The sequence below is a fragment of the Poecile atricapillus genome, chromosome 2 (genome assembly GCF_030490865.1).
Source record: "Poecile atricapillus isolate bPoeAtr1 chromosome 2, bPoeAtr1.hap1, whole genome shotgun sequence".
NCBI lineage: Eukaryota > Metazoa > Chordata > Aves > Passeriformes > Paridae > Poecile > Poecile atricapillus.
This window is the reverse complement of record NC_081250.1, coordinates 126,606,756-126,626,942: the sequence shown is the minus strand read 5'-3', so window position 1 is coordinate 126,626,942 and position 20,187 is coordinate 126,606,756. Positions and strand designations below refer to the sequence as shown.

Sequence of the window (20,187 nt, the reverse complement as noted above, 5' to 3'; positions counted from 1 at the left end):
ATTGTGGAAAAGAGAAACTGCCAAGAAATTTACTGATGTTTTTAAGAATGAACGTGGTGTTTGCTTTTCTTTGAATGTTAAGCTTTCATAATGATATACTGAAATATAAACTCTAAGTATTCAAATAAATATGAGACTTGAAAAAATGCATCCAGGGACTGTAAAAGAGCTGGTTAATATTATTGTGAGGCTGCTCTCTATCACCTTTGAATGGCTGGAGAAATCAAGAGAGCTCCCTGATGACTGGAAAAAGGCAAATGTCACACCCATCTTCAAAGACAAGAAATAGGCTCTGGGGAACTGCAGGCATAATCAGTGTTATCTCACTCAATTGGAAACATTAAGATTTGCATGCAGATGATTAATCCCAGCCTCTGACATCACCAAAAAGGAGCAGTTTGAGTCTAGCAAAACACTACACATTTAAAAAAATAAAGGCAGTGTGGCATGACAGAAGTCATGAATAAGAGAGACATTTCTGGGTCAAGCTCTTATAAATACCAGATAAATTTGTAAAGTTAAAAAAACCTTGGAAAACAGGCTAGGGGGAGACAGCAGTAGAATATTTTAAGAGGAAATAATGTGGTGAAGGAGCAGAACTTAAAAGAGGTTGAGGAGGGAATAAAAAAGGAATATAAAAAAAGCAAATAATGTCCTCTAGATTTTTGGGAACTGTCTGTGTATGATCTGTGCAGCTTGGAGCAGGACAGTGGATCTGCTGCTGACCAACATGTACGTAAGGGCTACTTCAGTGATCAGGATGAACCTCAGTATTGAAGGTGGACAACCCCGGCAAAACAAACTGGACAACTACAAGTAAATCATCCTTGGAGCTGTGTGCAGACTCAAGGACAAGATGATGAGGATTTAGTAATGAGGATAAAGTGCATTTAGTGAGGCAAATTGTGACCATCGCAGTGAGCTTTTTGTGATGGGATGAATAACCTAGTGAATGGGGGAAGAGGTGGTTTTAGTGCACTTCATCTTTAGCAAGGTCTTTGACACAATGTGCTATGTCACCCTCGCAGCCAGGACAGGAAAACCTTCTGGACTGTTCACTGCTCTGAGTCAGCCTTGCTTGGAGTAGGTAGCTGGACTAAAAGGTCTCTCCCAACACAAATCCTTCTGCAGTTTAACATAAACTGTGACAGTAACAAATCAAGGGATAGAGTTTACCTCAAGAAATTATGAAAAAGGATTATTTTTAAATGTCTTTTTAAAATTTAAGATGTTGAATTATAATACAGCTGAGAAGTGAATCACAGCTTGAAATGGCTTCAGATTTTGCCAGGTACAGGTTTTCTTGTCATCTAGTGTCTATTTTTTATCTACTCTTTGTTTTACACTTGCTGTTTTCAGCAAAATATTGTGTTGTTCACATGAAACACTAATTAAATAGACATAGAATTCATAGAGTCCAGAAACCTTACAGTTATAGAGCTAGAAGATATTATACACTTCCCCTATTTATTTCAGGATCTGAAAGTTAATTCCACACTTCAAACTCATTACATTTTGTTCATCCTTTTCATGATTGTGTGAAGCATTAGGAGCAGAATGAAACAAAGCACAGGAGGATTAGAATTTGACATTTAACTGCAAACAGTAGGATAGGTGGGGCAGCTGTCTACAGCAAATAACCACAGAAGTCAATTGGATATGTTGTGTTTTTATGAGGTTTTAACAAAGTGTATGAATAAGTGTGCTTGTAATAAAAGTGTTTGGATAACATCAAATCACTTCACACTTACATTGAGGAGACCAGGTAAACAAGCAAGAGAGATGACTAAAAGAAAAAAGTATTAAAATACTGAGATTTCCACAATGAAAAACAGTTGTTCTTTTAGCACACCATTTCACAAAAAATAAAAAACAAAGAGACAAACAAGCAAACTAATAGTAATAATAATAATAATTAGAAAAAAATCTTATGGCAACAAAGACTTTCAAGCAGCTCCTGTCCACCTGTAGTCTTTAGTTGTGGAAATGATTGTACTTCTTTTGGGGAGAAGTTTTTCCACAGCTTTTAGCTACTTGGCTGTTATCATTTACTGGGAGAAAATTGAGGAACTCACATATCTGAATTTACATGTAGAAATTCTATGCCAGGTTTGAACAAAAACAATGTCTTCTTAAGGATACATTATCATTTTATGAGTAATACGAGGTATTCTCTAGGGTAAACTAAAACCAAACATCATTCTTTTTCAGTTAGCCTTCCAAAAATTACAAGCCTTGCCATTAAAAAAAGTCTGATTCAGCTTCCATTAATCTTTTATGAGGTACTGAAGTCACTTAAGGGGTTATAACAATCAAGGATATGAACAGTGTTCAGTTCTGAGTCATTAACATATCTAGAAAATTACATTTACTTGAAAATTAATAAGCTTTTGGTGGAGATCATTAATATTAACATTCCTTCTAGAGAAGGGAGAAGTAGTATAGAATAAGAGCATTTAATTTGTAGAATTTCCCTTTTTTCTTTTGCCTGTGAATTTTACTTTGCCAGTATGATGTGCTGAAAAATAACCAAATTATTAAAAAGTTATAAACAACTAAGTTAGGGTTTTTTTTCTCAGTATACATGTCTTGTACAGTTTTGTTGATGAGGGTGTCTCCTGTTGAAAGAATTGCAGGATTAAAAATGAAACCTGATAAAGAAACAGATTTCCTCAGCTGTATTTTCCTTAGTTATGAAATGCAAATAGGCTTAAGACACGAAATTAAACCTAAGACAGAAAATGTACCTTCAAAGCATTTCTTGTCTTAGTTAAGCTAAACAGAAGAAGAAAGTTGCATTTTACCTGAGCTCGCTGTTAAGAAGAGAAAAAAACAGGAAGAGTGACCCTAAAAGCTCCTCATGGTAAAGAACTGCTTCCATGAATTTAGACTATGATTAGGAGAAGAAGTTCTTATGCTACATTAGTATTCTGTCAGGAGAAGTATTTTCTATGCTTTCTCCTCCAAACAGTTGTGTGGTATCTTGGGAGGCAAAACTATTTCATGGCTTTAGCAATCATAGCCCAAAGACAAATAAAAAGGCTGGGACTTACCTAGATTCTGCAGTACACTAAAATAGCATTATTCTGTCCTGTCACCATTCAGTGCTGAATACCTGTTAAAAACCCCCATACCTCAAATTGCAGATTAGAAAGACAAATATTGGCTTGTAAGATTTATATGAGAAACCTTCTGATTCTCTGCCCTTTCCATATAACCTGTAGCAGTTCTCTATATACCTTTTTGAACAAGGTCTCCAATTAAATGTTTTAACTAAAGAATGAGAAAACAAGTATATATGGAAGGCACACATAAAAATAAAAAAAAAAGTGACAAGACATTAGCAACTCTAACAGCATCAGTACATGTGAAATAAATAGTAAAATGCTGTCAAATGATCAAGAAGAAAATAACAAGACTCACTCTTGATGGGATTCTATTTGAAGTGAAAGAAGCCAAATGAATGGAAAAGAGTCTATCAAATTAAATCAAGCTAGATCAAGCAAAAAAGGGAAGCTGTAGACTTCAAGACCTCCTAGCATACCAAACCAAAAATTGCAGAGCATCCTAGAGATAGTTCTTGTTTTTGTACTGTGCATTCCACATGAGACATGGAGACAAATATTATGAGAGAACCTATCATAACAATGTTTTTAGCACTGCATGATGTTATGACAGTTCAGAATGTAACACTATGGAATAGCTATACAATTTAGTGATTCTGGCAGTCATTAATCAAAGCAAGTATATTTAAGAAAAGGTACTGAATTCTGTCTGCCACAAAGGAAAACACTTTTTTGTAACTTCTTACAGACCTGCAACAGAAATAAAACAGCATAAGTTCAAATCCAGAAGGACCTACTGGATATGGCTTGCTAAAAAACCCCACAAACATCAAAAAACTCATCAAGATATGCACATACTAAAGGCTTAGTACTGAGATCTTTGCGATAACATAATCCAAATGTTTTGAAAAGCTCTTTCAAAATTACTAAGGATATATCAGGCCCATCTTGCAAGAAGATTTAAAGTGTTTATGAAACCCAGGGATGAAATAATGAAAAAAAGTAATTTCATGCAGATGGGCCCTGTACTATATACAGACAAGTCAAACAGCAGAAAAAGACATAGAAAGATCCCATAATAACACCTTGTCTATGATTTTAAAGATGAGCTGGCCATGCAGAAGACTAAATGCATCTTTATGTGCATCTCTACAAAGCCTCGAAGGAAAGGTTTTCTTTCAATAACATCTGTTGATGGCAAGCAATCAGGTTATCATTTTTGGCATTGTGATGGAGGGCAGACTTAACATTTACATGAGTTGAACATGAAAAATATATTTAAATTTTAGTTTCACTTGGAATTGACCAAGTCTCAATAAGAGAGAAATGGAAACTTTTGTGAAATATGGGGAGTAAAATTCAATCATTCCTCTTCCAGGTATTCTCAACCTAAGGAAAGGGGTAATTCTATTAGAAGATGAGTTTTTCTTTCATGATGAAGAATTCATCTTGGTCTTCTGGAGCAAGCATACATCAACTGTGCAATGGTGCCCTGCCCAGACCTGCTGAAGGATGATTGTTAAAAACCACCCTTCCTTCCTACCTTTATATGAGCATGGATAGTACATGGAATGGTTCGTGTCAATGTGACTACAGGATGAGGAAATATTGATTACAGACTGCGGAGTGACAACAAGATTTAATCATGTTTTTGTGTTCACGAGCATGAAACAACTGGGTTATGATCTGCTGCTACGGCTGCAGAATCTTACTGCAACAATAGAAGTTATAAAGTATTGGCAGACATCAAAATGTGTAAGAGTAAGGGCAAGATGAAGATTGTCTACTATTAGAAGATCCTATGAACAATGATTGCTGTATCCAAGGTCCTCTAAAGTGAGACTTGACACTCATGTGCTGTTGCACAGACTTCACCAAGACCACAACGGCGTGGGTAGGCAGCAAAAAGGCCGAGACCTATGAGATAGCTTTGGATAGGATCCCTGTTCCTGCACAGAGTAGGCTGAAACAGGATTACAGTGGTTCCCAAATATAGAAACAGGTTGTAATGGGATAAGAGAGTCAGTTCTAGTGGGTAAAATTTAGCTCATCTGAACTAAGCTGTGGAAGGATAATTAATGATTTTTCAGATGTTCTGTAGCAATCTGTGTGTGCCTGAGGGCTTGATGATGAAGACATTGACTAAGATGGAATTTAGTGGAAAAGACTTACTAAAGACAGTGCAAGCCTGGGCTGATAATCTTAGTTTCACTCTATTATGTTCATCTTGGCTACAAATGCACTAGCCTTGTGGGTTTTGTCCCTGTGTTTTTTTGATTTTGGAAGACTGCTTGGTCTTTTTGCTTTATCATTATGTTTAGTTTATGTTTAGTTCAGCATTAAAAAAGTACTGGATCAAATAAACTCCCTCAAAACTTGTCTTGAATTTTGACAGTTGTTTTACAAAAAGGGATTGGTATTACTTTTTACAGTAATCAACAAATAATTCTATGAGTTCAGCAAATGCAAAAGTCATTCCCACAATAAGCCAAAACTCACAACATCTAACAAGATTTATAGGTATATGGATAAATATTTTCTACTGATTGAAGCAGAAATTATTAAATGCTTATCAAACTTTTTTATTCTAGAACTTACATAATAATGATAATTCCTTACGCAGAATTTCACAAGCATGATTTTGCTTTTGCTTAAACACTATTCATTAAAAAGTGGATTATTTTACCAGAAGAATACAATATTCTTTGAAGGACAGCACTGAAGTGTTGAAAACCATATGATATAAAGTTATCATGGCTTATCAAAACGTAAATACTTTGTTTTCTAAGTCTCATTTTGTTAGAAAACTATCTGCATATTAATGAGTTACAGTTCTCAGATTATTTACTCCATGGTGTAATGCTCCATGGTGTAAATGTACAATTATCAAAATGTTAGCCTGCAGAAGTTACAATGGACCAAAGAATTTTCTGTGAAGTGCATTGCCCTTTCTGGTCCAGTAGTGTGAAAATGCAATATACAATCTCTAAATGCTATATGACTTAAGATACAATTTGAATATATGACTAATCATTATGTGTACATATTTTTTAATTTTTAATATTCCATTAAAATATACATCAAAATATATAACATTCCCACTTTTTAATTATATCATTACAGTCTCTGGGGTTTCTCTAAGATAGTCATTGTCCTTGCCTGAGATGTTTTGACCCACATTAAAACTCAAGTCTTTACAGATTTGTCAGAAGCAAAATAAGAAACCTTTTCAGTTCCTGCTCCATTATAGTCTTTAAAATAAGAAAATAACTTCCTAATAACTCCTGTAATTACTTAGTGGGAGTTATGTGGGTAAGAGTACCAAGAGAGCTCTAATAAATCATGTGTTATGTTTGTACAAATAAAAGATTGGTACACTTCCATGCTACTGACTGAAAACTGACAACAAAGTGGAAATGGAATAACCACTAATTCAGATGCAACTTATCTTAGCCTACCATTGGCTTAGATAAAGATTAGTCATCCAGAAAATTTGGGTAAATCTATCATTTTTTTTTAAGCCAAAGTGCTTTTTTCACAAATTAGTTCGCTAAAACAGCATAAGTATTTATTTCTTTTAAAACAGAAACTTTCATGACACAATAATGTTTTCTGCAGCTCAGACTGAGGCAAAAAATTGATTCAGTCTGGAGAGTCCTTGTTCTGCAAACAGACATGTAAGTCTCTCAGTGTTGTTAGACATTACAAACATGAAATAGAAAAGATAGGTTTTGAGTAGAGGCAAGGGAAACAAAAGATAAAACAGCCCCATTATCACATCAGTTCAATTTGCAGCAAAGGTATATGTTGAGTGTCTCTAAAGTCTCCCTTTATTACCTACTATTCTCCTTAGATATTTTCTACTGTGTAGTTAAAATTTAGAAAGCCCCTTCAGGCTCTTGTGCTTCTCAAAAGGATGTGCAAAAGAGTTTGTCTTCCAAAATAAATATCTGCAACCAGCATCTCAACTTAGACTACATGTCAGTATGCACTCATTTGGTATTCAGAGACTGCATCTAATTTAGGCCTGAAGGCAGACACAGGTGAATAATATTTGCAACAACAAAACAAGATTCAAGCTACAGATGAACTAATGAATTAATTAAAAAGGGCATCAACTGAAGAAATACATCATCTCTTGTAGTCTGGGTACTGTAATCTTTCCTTTACCTAAGGATCCCAAATTGAAATTCCATGTGTCTTCCATGAAAACTAACGTACGAGCCTTACACCATTTACCTTGATTTGATAAAATACCTGTGAGATGGCCTGGCTTATACACAGGCACAAATGAAGAAAAATTCTCAAGTTAAAGGAGTTATCCTGGTATAAAAATGCACATGAAAACAGACAAAAAATAGGCATAATGATTTAGGTTTTACAAAGTAAAAGGTTATAAACTATAAACCAAGAATAATCAAAGGAACATTATGGTTTAGAAGTTGCTATGACAGCTATACCAGAATTTTAGACAAAAGCTGCTACATCTATCATTATCTTAAAATCTTTATTTATGACTTGGGTGAGGGGGTGGAGTGCACACTCAACAAGTTTGCAGACAACACCAAGTTGGGTGGGAGGCACTACAGAGGGACCTGGACAGACTGGGACAGACCTGGACAGACACAATGGGCTAAGGCCATGGATGATCAGTAAGATCACATGTTGGGTCCTGCACTTTGGTCACAAGAACCACATGCAGAGCTACAGAGTGGGGGAAGAATGGCTGGAAATTTCCTGGAGGAAAAGAACTTGGCAGTGCTGGTAAGCAGCAGCTGAACATGAGCTGGCTTGGGCCCAGGTGGCCAAAGGAGGCCAGTGGCATCCTGGCCTGTATCAGCAATAGTGTGGCCAGCAGGACCAGGGCAGTAATCATCCTGTTGCACTTGGCTTTGGTGAGGCTGCACCTCGAATCCTGTGTTCAGGCTTGGCTCCTCACTATGAGAAAGGTTATAGCTCATTTCCTCAGCCCACAGCTGCAATGAGGGACTTCCACCACCCATTTCTGAGCAAGCAGGTGTCTAATCCTTCTCTCACCAGAGAAGGATGAAATTACCCTTGGTAAAGTTTACAGACCAGACTCACTATTTCCTCACAATAATTTCTATTCATTCTCTCCTCTTTGTCCTATTTGGAAAGGAAGTGGATATGCAAAAATATTCTGTAACTCATAGGTGTGATTAAATGGGTGAAAAATTTTGAGAAGAGTTGATAATGTGGATGTGTTCCCACAACTAAGAACACAACTTGCAGTTTTGTCCTAGAACCACTTCAATATTTTCTCAACTCCAGCCTGAAGCAATTTACAAAATAATCATTGTGAAGCAGACACTTGTTCCCTATACTGACCTGTCTCTGTCCTGTGGGCAGAAAAACATGCTGTTCCCATGAAGACATAATATTACTTCAGGAAACTACACAGAACTTCACAGTAACAGCAATAAATTTCCCAAGCATATTTTATTATGATCTCTACCCCATACCTTTTTAGAAGTGTTGCACTTTATGAAACAGAAAGCTTGGAAATAATCACACAGCTCATGAAATTCTCTTCTGTCAAGTTGTGGTATCCATGGCACCACCATTACTTATCACTGGCCACTAAGCACATCAATAGGAGCTTCAGAACTGATGGACCAGACCAACAGGCCAATAATTATGTCCCAGAAGAAGCTGGCAAGACTGAGGACAATATCAGTGTTTTAGATTTGTACACCTAATTTGAGGAATTTGCTAAACCAAATGTGACTCCACCTCAGAGGAAACATTTAGACAGGATACCCAGTGAATTGTGAGGCACTCTAAAAAGCTTTAAGAATTTACAGTTTCAATTTTTAATTTCAGATACATACTTATGAATAGTTTCTGACTCAAGGATAAAGGTACATAATTTTGAATGGCATTAGTCAGTAAAAGGCAGGAGCTAATGTAAATGGTTCAGTTGACTATACCATGAAAGGGCTAATGTACATTAATAGTGCAATCTAAGTGCAGTTATGCTTTCTTTTGTGAGGTACTGAGTGTATAGTATATTCCAGACATACTATAGTATAGTATAGTATATCCCAGGCGTATAACCTGGGAAAATATTTTTCAGATATTCCTTTGTTCAAAAAACTTTCCATAACTGATTATCATCCATCTCTTATATTACTAATATATTCTAATTCAAGTTAAAATAAAATTCAGCTAGGTTAATCAAGTTTATTTGTATATATGTAACAGGATTTTCTTGTCCTTTTCCATAACTTGACTGTTAATATAAATTCATTACTTCTATCAATTTCAGAATGCAAAGCTCTCAGGACAGAGAAAAAAGTAATTTTTATCAAGAAGTTCCACAATAATGCACTATTTGTGCATAAGATGTTTTGGGTTATAATCCCAAGTAAATTTTCTCAGTCATCTACTCATTAATGTGAGATGACTGTTAATGCCTACTGCCAATTAAAAGAACTCACAGAAACAATTTCTTTAATGAGAAGTACCACTTTTTACAAATTCATTCCTTTTGTCAAACCACACTGATAACAACTGTACTTATCATATGAAAAAGAGCAAATTAGGAACAGCTAAATGAAAATTTCACCTTGCTAATTCTTTATATTCCTTGATATATTAAGAGCTGAGAGACAGATCTACTGAGCTTATTCCTTATATTTCTTGATATATTAGGAACTCAGGAGAGTGTGCAGCAAAGTCAAAGTATTTTAAGATTAAACAGGTGAAACTTAATATTGAGCAAACCATTTCTATTATTATTAAAAGATTCAGACAATTCAGATAATTATTGGTCACTTAATTTCCTTTGCAGCAAATTCACTTCCCTGATGCAGAAAGCACAAAAGTACACAGAGCAGTGCAAGGGCATTTCCTTGTACAAAATACTTGGCATACTATAGATGCCACAAGAAATACTTAAAGAGTCTAGCAACAGTAATCACAGTAATAACAGATCTATTGCCTTAGGAAAACACAGTTTAAAAAATCTGGTCAGACCAGTGTTCAAGAAGCTGTAAATAATGCACTGATGGCATTACATGGCCTATTGCTTGGAGAACACTGCTCCAGGAAACGTCTTCTAATATGCCATCTCACAGACTGACTTTGCTGCCTTGCTTTTATCACTTGAGTTCTTTTATTTCACTCATCTATATGACTTTTCCTAATGAAGTTTGAAGACAATCTCCCCTTGAATACAATTGAAGTTATTTAATCTGTTTTTTTCTTAAACCACAAAAGTAGGAGTTATAAAACTTAAAATTACTGTTCAACAACTGTGATAAAAGAAAAACCCATCTAACACAAATGCTTCAGTTTCTACAAACAATCAGAAAAACAGATTTCTGCAGCCTACAACACTGAAAATGAACAAGCCATATTTATTCTTTTTGGCTTGTTACAGCCAAAACACAGGCTACACTTCCCCTTTACCTGACATAGCTATTACACACCTGGAGTTGGATATGAGCAATGCAGTTCAGAGGTCTAGTGAAAGACTTCTGAATCCTACAAAACATCTTGCTCTACTGTGCATTACTACTGTATATATATGACAGGTGAGGCTAGTAATGGACTCCAGAGCTTATCATTAACAGCCTACATATGTAATTAAATATAGTTTTCAGAGGTAAAAATTGCATTATGCAACATCTAGATTTCACTTAAGCATTCATGACAATGCACTAGAAAACAAAAATATGACTTTTTTTCTTTTGTGTATTTGGAATTCAGGTGAACAATGTTTACAGTATTATGTAGGAAAAGTGCAACCTTAATTTAAAATAATAGACTTCTCTAAATTAATAACACTGTAACAGTTTGATTTGGTACAATTTCAAGGACAAATAAAAAGTATTCTTTTGCTTCTGTATAACATCTGATGCATCACTGGGCTGGGTATCATTTGAGATTCATTAGATGAAAGATAGCCACATCTATTAGATGAGTCCTGTTATATTACACTAAATTTACTAACTAGAGTAAAAAAAAATAGTTATGTTTTTCCTCAAAAATCTAATCCTGTTCACTACAGCGGAATTACAAAGATAAGAAGAAGTTCTCAGAAGCTATAATAAGCAGTTTATAGGACTAAATATTTTGTAATACCTAAGTAACATACTGCATGTTAAAAATTCTGCCAGTTCCAACATCCTAGAAATATGCTGAGATAGAACAACAGCAAAACAAACTCGGTAGTCCTGCAGGCACAAGCAGCAGATGATATTTAAATCAGAAAGGAAAGAGATAGCAGTATTTTAAAGGTAATAACAAATCCTTACCTAGTGGCTGCCCTGCAATGATCCTGGCATTCTCTCCTGCCACCGCAGCCCTCGCGTGCCTCTCGCTCATGTACTGTACGAACGCATAACCTTTGTGCACTGAGCAGCCCACTATTTTCCCATACTTGGCAAAGATTGCTTCAATGTCACCTTTTTTGACAATAGCTGTGTTCAGATTACCGATGAAGACTCTGGAATTGATGGACTTTGGGTCGTTCTTATTGGTGACATTGCTGGTCTGTGTTTTGCCAGTCATGGTTGGATCACTTGGCTTTAAACCTTAAATAAAGAACAAAGAGAATTATTTTTCTAAGCATACAGTTACCCTGACTTTGGATGATTTTTCCAGCAATTCACTTTTCATTTTTCACTTTGGGTGAATCTCAACTCAGAAGAATAAAACTATCTAAAACATATTATCAATAAAATCAAGATAGAACATTTTAAAATACTGCTCAAAAGTAAAATTTAAACCTCTTATTTTTATAGATGTGAAATATACCAATACATCACTTAATATAATGCTGTGATAGTGGAGCTTTACTGTAATCATATGTGGATTTCTGCTTAGAAATTCAATATTGACTTTTTAAGCACTTAGCCATCTAGAAACTGCAAAGCAAGAGAATGAATCATTATGTACTGTCGAAGAAATGAACAGTCAAGGCCATGTAGAGAGCAAACTCTTAAAATGAAAAACAACTCTGCTTTTGTTTGGTGTCAGTTAGAGCACATTTCTCACCAGTTAAATATCACTCTGAGGTGTGCAAGGCAGGTAACATACAATTCTTTACTGCAATCAATATGTTTCTATCAGAACAATTTTCCCTGTAAATTCAGTACAAAAAAAAAGTGAGAAAAGACAGTGGCTTATGTTCTGAGAACTAAAAAGTAGGAAAATAAACCACTTTAACTTTAGGAATACAGATTTTCTTGCTTCTTTGCTCTTTTATCTGAGGTCACAAGTCAAAATGCATCCTGGTAAATCTCTGATGGTAATAACTACATTATTTCTGGGAAAGATTTGGTAAAAGAAGGAAAAAACCTAACACTTTTTGTGTTCATCTAGCCTTACCCCTCTGAAGTACATGTGATTTTCATTTGTATGCAAATTCCACCTGCCAGCAGTCCCTCCATTTATGTCAATTTACTTCTATGGAAATGAAATGAAAGAAATTGTCCCAACTCTGTACTTAGGTTTTCTTTAGCTGACCACAGAAATGACAAAAATACGCATAGCTTTAAGTAGAGAAGACTTATTTTGGAAGAAGAAGGTCATTTGGGCAGCATTCAAATACAGGCTGTGTCGTACAGCCAAGAACTATGTTAGTATTTTTTAACCTGTTCTTACTTATGATTAGATCAGCGTAACAACTCAGGTAAGAAGAGAATCCAGTTAAACACTTTTCACAGTTAAAACTCAGTTCATTCCTCAGAATGAAAAGGTGTAATAGCCTCTATTCTGAACATTTAAATTGGAAATTTCATATTTTAAATCAGTCCTATCCTACATGAAAAGAAAAAAAGAAACCATTGTCACTGAACTCTAAAGAATAGCTGGTGAACAAAACAGCCACAGTCACAGCCATCAGCACTTTGACTGCCTCCATCCCAGAGGATGGACAATCCCCACCTTCCAGACAAGAACATACAACGGAGATGTGTGGGCAGACCTGGTCTCGGCAAACAGCCTGCTTTATTGAATGAAAGTACACAGTAGAGCTGCCGGTCAATGAGCTTTCACTTGATCGACAACTTAGCATGGAAACTTACTTTATATTACAGCATTTAGAGAAAACACTGACAAAAAAAAGAAAAAGGATGCTTTCCTCCAAGTTTACTGATTTTTAAATACGTTGTGGAAACATAACATGCTGTGTACACGCACAAATTTCATCATGGAAAACCAGGAAAACTGCCTTTAATGCAAGCCTCTGACTTTCATCGTAAGACAAATTCAGTGCTGTATACTTCTAGATTGATGTGCATATTGTGAATGTTTGAAGTCATGTCTGCATATAGCTAACCTGAATATTGTGAAAATCCAAAGTAGTTATGAAGGCAATATTATGAAGGCAAACCACTTACAAAACGTAAATATAATGCATACTAAGATCCATATTAGCATGAAGTAGACTGCTGATATTTTCTGAGAACCAGGACATTTAACCCTGTCTTAGATACACCTTTCTTACACAGGAGTCAAAATGAAAATAACAGCCATGTTGGCGAAAAGAGCCCTGATGGACCAAACTGAAGAGGTAACATGGCAGAGTAACAAGGTATAAGAGTAACAAGGTATAAGACTAACAAGGTTAGTGCAGTCGGGTTGTTGATGAGAAGAGAACAATTGGTGTCCCCTGTGGTGCTGAGCTGCACAACACTTCAAGTACCACTCTACTAGGAAAACTTACCATGGAGAGTATTGTGTTTATCTTTGCAAAGATCCAGGGAAAATAAGCTGTATGTGTTCTAATACAGTTCTTAGCATCTTGCTGGTATTATGTGCATTTATCAAGTGTGTAGCTGAACTTATTTTAATAAACTCATAGAGATAGTTTATCACAAGTATAATCACTGATCTAGAAAGCAGTAGCCTGGATCGGTAGACCCATCTCTTCAAACTGCTGTATGACTCTCAGTAAAATGCTTTTAGTACCTCTGTTTCCACTTTTTAATCTTCAGGCTGGAATTTATTTTTACTATGGGATATATTATATATATATATATATATATAAAAGAGATCTATAATATATAATAAATATATACATATATACATATTAACTTCTAACACAATGTGACCTCAGCTGGAATGCTTAAGCACTCCCAACATATTTTTTAAAAAAAGAAATCCAAGGAGAAAAAAATCTGCAGAAAATCTGCCAGAAGTCAAGTTTGCATGAAAATTATATGCAATGAAAGTCTTTATTTATTACCACCAAAATTGTTTTCTAAACATCAGAGTACTACACTCTGTATTTCCTCTATTGTTCAGCCATTTAACATGGGATTAGGTGAACTATTCTTACTTCATAAAAATCCTCATTTTATTTTTGCCCAGTTTTTCTATGTACTAATTTAAATAGACTTTGAATAGGACATTGAATATTTCTCTCTTGTAGCTGTTCTTTGCAATGCAAATTTACAATATTTTTATAATACAAAGAAAAGTAGTTGTCTGGTGGGTTCTCTCATATTCAAATGAGCAGTCAGGAAAACATGCTGCAGAAATTCAAAGGGTGAGAATAATACTAACACGAATGATTGAGATTTGATTGCCTTGCTGGTCACAATACTCCTGTGTATATTTCATAAAAATCAAAGATCTGTGGGATCTTTATTACAATGGGAAAGAATTTATGGCAACTTCTACACCTCACTTCCAATATACATCTGTGAATACTGAATTATATCCATATTCTCTGAGCTATGAGTAAAATCACAAACACTGTACCTCATTCAAATGCAGAAAGAAATGAAACAGTGAGAGAAACATATCTGAAATAATCTCATTTCCTTGCAGCCTTCAATAAGGTATCTTGCCAATTTCCTACTATTGAAGTGATCCTTTCTGGTAATAAATACCTCCTATATGCCAAGCATATCCTTAAAAAACTTCTTTACAAATAACATTTAGCTGTCAGTGAACTTCATAGTATTTATTTATTCAATGCACTTCATTACATATAGCATTGTTTTATGCAGTAGCTGATTTAATTATTCTACCAAGAAGTAACTAGTTTGGGTCTTGGTATGCTTAAAAAAAAATATTATATAAATTAGACTATTTCTTTAACTACATAGGTCTCTAAAATTCTTTCTTAAACATTAACATTTCCAATATGTCAAACTGGAATGAAAATGGAAATTACTAAAATCCATTTAGTAATCTATCCAAATTACTAAAATACTATCATCCAGTTTATACAAGTGAAAAGTCTAAACCAGTCAGTTTGAAGCGCAAACAAAGGGAGTAGAATTTATGTCTTGGCTTCCTTCACTTTTCCAGCATTTTCTGACAAGGTTTGGCTAAGTACCAACATGACAATGCATTTCTTTGTAGCTGTGAAACTCATCTTCTTTCTGCAAGACGCAAATGTGAACCCACAGCTCCGTTTCACAGATGTTTCTCCTCTGGTGCTGTGCCTAACAGCACAGTGGCAGAGACAATCCTTTTAGAGCTGTGCCATAGCCCAGTGCAGGGAAAACACAGAACTTGAAGCAAAGTGAAAGGGAACAACTTGTCAAATTTTACATTCCAGTAACTCTCAAGCTTTTCTTTTAGGGAGTAGAGTCAAGGCACGACCATAAAAGTCCTGTTGGACTTCTGCTCCCTGTGCTCCTTTATGCACATTCACAATGATTCTTCACACAGTAAAAAGCAAAATTTGCCTTTGAACAGACAGCAATTTGGTCAAACTGCAAGAAAAAATTAGGATATATAAAAGTCTGAGGATCTAAGTTAAAGGGATTCTGAAAGCAATTCACCAGCATTTTTCTAACTGTACAACTGTTTCTTAGTTTAAAATACCAAGAGGAACTCTTAACCTCTGAGTAAAATTTCTATCAAATACTGAAATATTGTCTCAAGGTTTGTACTTATGCATTTTTCCTATGCTGAATTAACCAATAAGGCTAACCTGTAATAACTCTGCTATAATTAGAAAAATCTCTTTAGAAGACTAGGAAATATTTACATTGATGTCTCTTCTATTTTTTCCTCTCTTTTAAATTTTTTTCCTATGATCTATACCTAATTTAAAAAGCATTTTCTTCATTAAATTTAGTAATACTTTCATGAGTTTCTAGATACTTACGTGCTTTTTTTTTTTTTGGAGCTGTTTCTTTCCTTTCAACAATAAAACCTTTTAACCAAATAGAAAAAAGTCTACAGATTTGAATGGATTTGAAAAGACACTTGCAGTGTCTTTAGAAAAAATAGGGTCTACTGAGAAAAAACTGAAATAACAAAATTGAAAATCTTTAAGGAATACAAATCCTTTCTGAAAATTAAATAAATCTGTTCTACTTTTATAGAGATTTAATATCAAACCTTTATGTATTTATTCCTTTTACAAAGGAAACAGGAAAAAATCAAACCCACTTTCTTTTCCCTTCTCTCACCTTCCCCCCTCAAAAAAAAAAATTAATTTTGAGATCATGTTTAGAGCTGAGCCAGTAAGTAATCAACAGGTATGTATTAGATTTGTGTGATAGCAGAAGAGTAATTCTGTGGAGTAAAAACTTTAACTTTGAAAATTTCCATCACACAGGTTATTTTAAGCACCATTAAATCCCAAACCTTAATTTTTGCTATTTAATATAAGATGCTTACACACTGAGATTCATAGTGCACATTTGATTATTGCAAGTCCTTCTAAAAAAGATGAAGCCGCTAACAGACACATGGATGAGCAGTCATGTTTGTGTGCACAATGAAATCCACAGTAGTAAGTACAGACTGTGAGAAATGCTCTGATATTTGGGGGTCAAGCTGGACACTGTCATTCTGGCAAAAAATCAAACATCATAGTATTGGTCCTTAGATAGACAAAATGCAGCACTGTAACATGTGATCAGCCTCAGACCCAAAACACGAGGTTTTGCTCTTTTCAGCATTTCCAAGCAACCTCTGCCCTTCTGCTATCCAGCCTCAGTAACAAGCTGAACTTTTGTCAATATTGAGATCCAACTGTTGTTTTAATAGCTGAGCTTTTCTGTGATGTGCTGTCTTTGAGCTTAGAGAATCAATAATTATTAAAATATTTATCAAGAAAAAAAGGTTAGGCAATAATATATCTAAAATAACAACAACAACATATATATGTATAACATATAATATAATAAATACAATAAATATAATAAAATATAATTATTATATTATATTATATTATATTATATTATATTATATTATATTATATTATTATATATTATATTATTATATAATATATTATTATATATTTTCTCTACTTTTCAGTTGAATTTTAGCAACAGTGATAACATTAATATTTTTATAGTGTTTCAGAAAAATTTAAAATATTTAAGCATTTGAAGTGTCCTTCTGTGCATGAAATATCCCACGACATAGATTTATCTTGTATTTGTACTAATATTTTATGGAGAAAATTCAATATTCATATTAATTGCTTTAATAAGCAGTCATTAAAAGTATTTTATCTCTGTTAAATCAGTATTTGAAAAAATACCCATAAAATTTTTTGTATCTGTTGGAAACATGACTATTGGATATTTCATGATGGCAGGGAGAAATGGAAGGAGGGAAGAGAGAGAACAGAAAGCTATCAGATAAAATGTATTTTGTTTGGAGAAATTCTTTCTTCCTTATTTTTTAAATTAATTTTTAATGAATTGCTATATGTAGGTCACACAAAAAAAGAAAAAAGTTATTCATAAGATGCTTAGTTAAATTCACATCAAAATATTCTAGGCTTTTCAGTCATCATCAAAGTCAAAGAATATGCTTCCTCTCTCTCTTTTCTAGATATCATGCCTATTTATTTGTTTATTTATTTATTTTTATATTGTTTATCTTTTTGCTTCCTTTCAATGACATTTAAGAAGGGGTTGACACATCATGTCTGTAACACGGACAATGCTCCCTTCAAGCTGGCATTTCTGGAGCTGCATAAATGACGATATGCATCAATATGCCACATCTTGTAGAAAATGAAGGAGTGAAAGATAAAATGATATAGCAGATCTCGCTTCATCTGCTGTCACTCTTCTCAAAGAGACAAATACTGTCTTCGTGGAAAGTGAATAAAACCTATCTACTTGTTAAAAAAATTAAAATAACTAGAGATTAATAATAACATACCAACAAAAATAACCACTTTTAAAGATACATTGTTTTACATTAGTTGTTTAAGCTTCTGGAAGAGTAAGGGGAATATGTGTATTCTGTTCCAGGAGCAGCACTACCGCCAAGGAGTGGGAGGAAAAAGGAAAATGTTTAAGGTCTGTACACGTGGATAGAGTTGAAGCTTCTTATTGTCCTGCACTAGCTCATGGTGCTGGAACCTTCTCCCACCCAAATGGACAGGAGGAAATAGAACCTGTCAGCACAGAAAAATCGGGATTTTCCCTCCTATTCACATGCTCTTTGTTCTTTGCAGAAAATAACCCTGTAAAGAAATAGATTTCTCTAGTATGACATTTGATGAGCACTCAGATATGGGTCCCTTTTCTCCATCATTTTTAAACCCTATAAAATACAAGGATTTCTTTATTTCAACATTGTCAAGATCCAACTCTGGTGGCTAGGATAAAAAGTAATCATGATAGCGCATACCAGTATAGTTGTTCAAACAACATGAAACAGTGAAATCAGTAGAGAAAGCAAACAGTGAAATCAGTACAGAAAAAAAAAATAAATTACTTATTTAGAATTTGAAATGGAATTTGAAATGGAATAAAGGTAATGCACTATCTGTGATTTCTTAAAGAGATACACACTTCAGGGGAATACTCTACAGATCTGGACATTGAGGTCACTTAAGAGATTCCAGAATGAGATCTTTGCAATTCTCCTGCAGGTCATACTTCACCTTTCAAAATGTCTCCAGGAAACAAAGCACAATTTGGGCATTTTTTATGCTAATTAATAAATTAATTACAAATTTTAATTAGCAATTAAAATAATTTGTTTAATTTGATATTTTCTTTAACATATCTTCTTTGTGATCTATGTGCCAGATATGTCTATCCAGGAAATAATAATGGAAACTTTTCGTATTGGGATACTTTGCTTTTATGTGCTGTCAGACAGGTTCTTGGAAAAGGAAATGAACAAGTTTGGGGCCTGTTTTAAGCAAAAGGTATACTTCCCTTCACTTCCAGTATTTTGACCACATCTATTTGTAGCCAGCCATGTCATCTTTTTAAAGTCATCATTTATCATTTATACAGCAAGCTATTTTAATCTTCTCTAATCACTCATTCCTGCTGAATTTTTAATAATTTTTAAAGCATTTCTGGCTGTCTATGATGGTCTAAATCTGTTTTCAGTCCTCAGTTTTGAATGCAGTGACAGTAAAATCTGCAGGACTGCTGTCTTTCTCTTCACTTGGTGACTTCGTGATACTATGGATCACCTAAAAACATCCTCGCTATATTTGCTGTCATATGACATTTCCAGCTAATCTTGTGTTCAGTAGAAATGCTTGGTGTCATTTGGCAGTGTTCCTCCCTCTGTGTTTATGCTTTCTCTTCAGCTTCATATCACTGTGAGGATTAAATGAGCCTTGGCAAGTAAGACAGTCTCCTACTATTATTTTCTATATTTCTAACCTTCCTAATATACTCCATCAATTTTCTCTACCCTCAAGGGAGTTCACAGTCCCAATGTACAACACCTTCTGAAATTTTAATTAATGAATTGTTTTAATGATTTAGAATCTAAAGCTATTATTTAAAAGTGACTGTAATAAGGGTACCAATGTCATGGTTAGATGCTTCCCCAACATCACAGCTCTTATTTCAATCCTTCTCTGTTACGTACTAAGCTGTTTTTGGGACACATGGCATTAAACATAGCAAGGCTGATATGAAGAAATTTTTCAAATTATTCCTAAGGGAAGAAGATTGCTTTGAAAAAATTTGTCATGCATTTTTGAAGTAAAATCTGGTATTTATTGTTCATGGAAATGCTATAATAAACTCACAGATAGACTAATTTTATGCTATCAAAGTCTCTGACAAAACTTTCGGTAGCATTATTTTGACTAGCATTTTGCTCCCTTGTGTTTCCTCTATTATTTTTAAGAATTTGAAATTGGATTTGAGGAATGTCATGGTCCAGGCTGTTGAATACCAAACAA

The 20,187-nt window shown here is 34.4% G+C and overlaps 1 protein-coding gene across 1 annotated transcript in view; it reads right to left on the bottom strand.

The window, feature by feature from the left end:
• Window positions 1-11,603, bottom strand: part of RALYL (RALY RNA binding protein like) — a 176,921-nt gene extending 165,318 nt beyond the window's left edge. Inside the window, exon 1 of the mRNA XM_058832217.1 lies at window positions 11,348-11,603. Coding sequence (XP_058688200.1) covers window positions 11,348-11,603 — 256 coding nt within the window. The remainder of the gene's footprint in view (window positions 1-11,347) is intronic.
• Window positions 11,604-20,187: the final 8,584 nt, after the last annotated feature.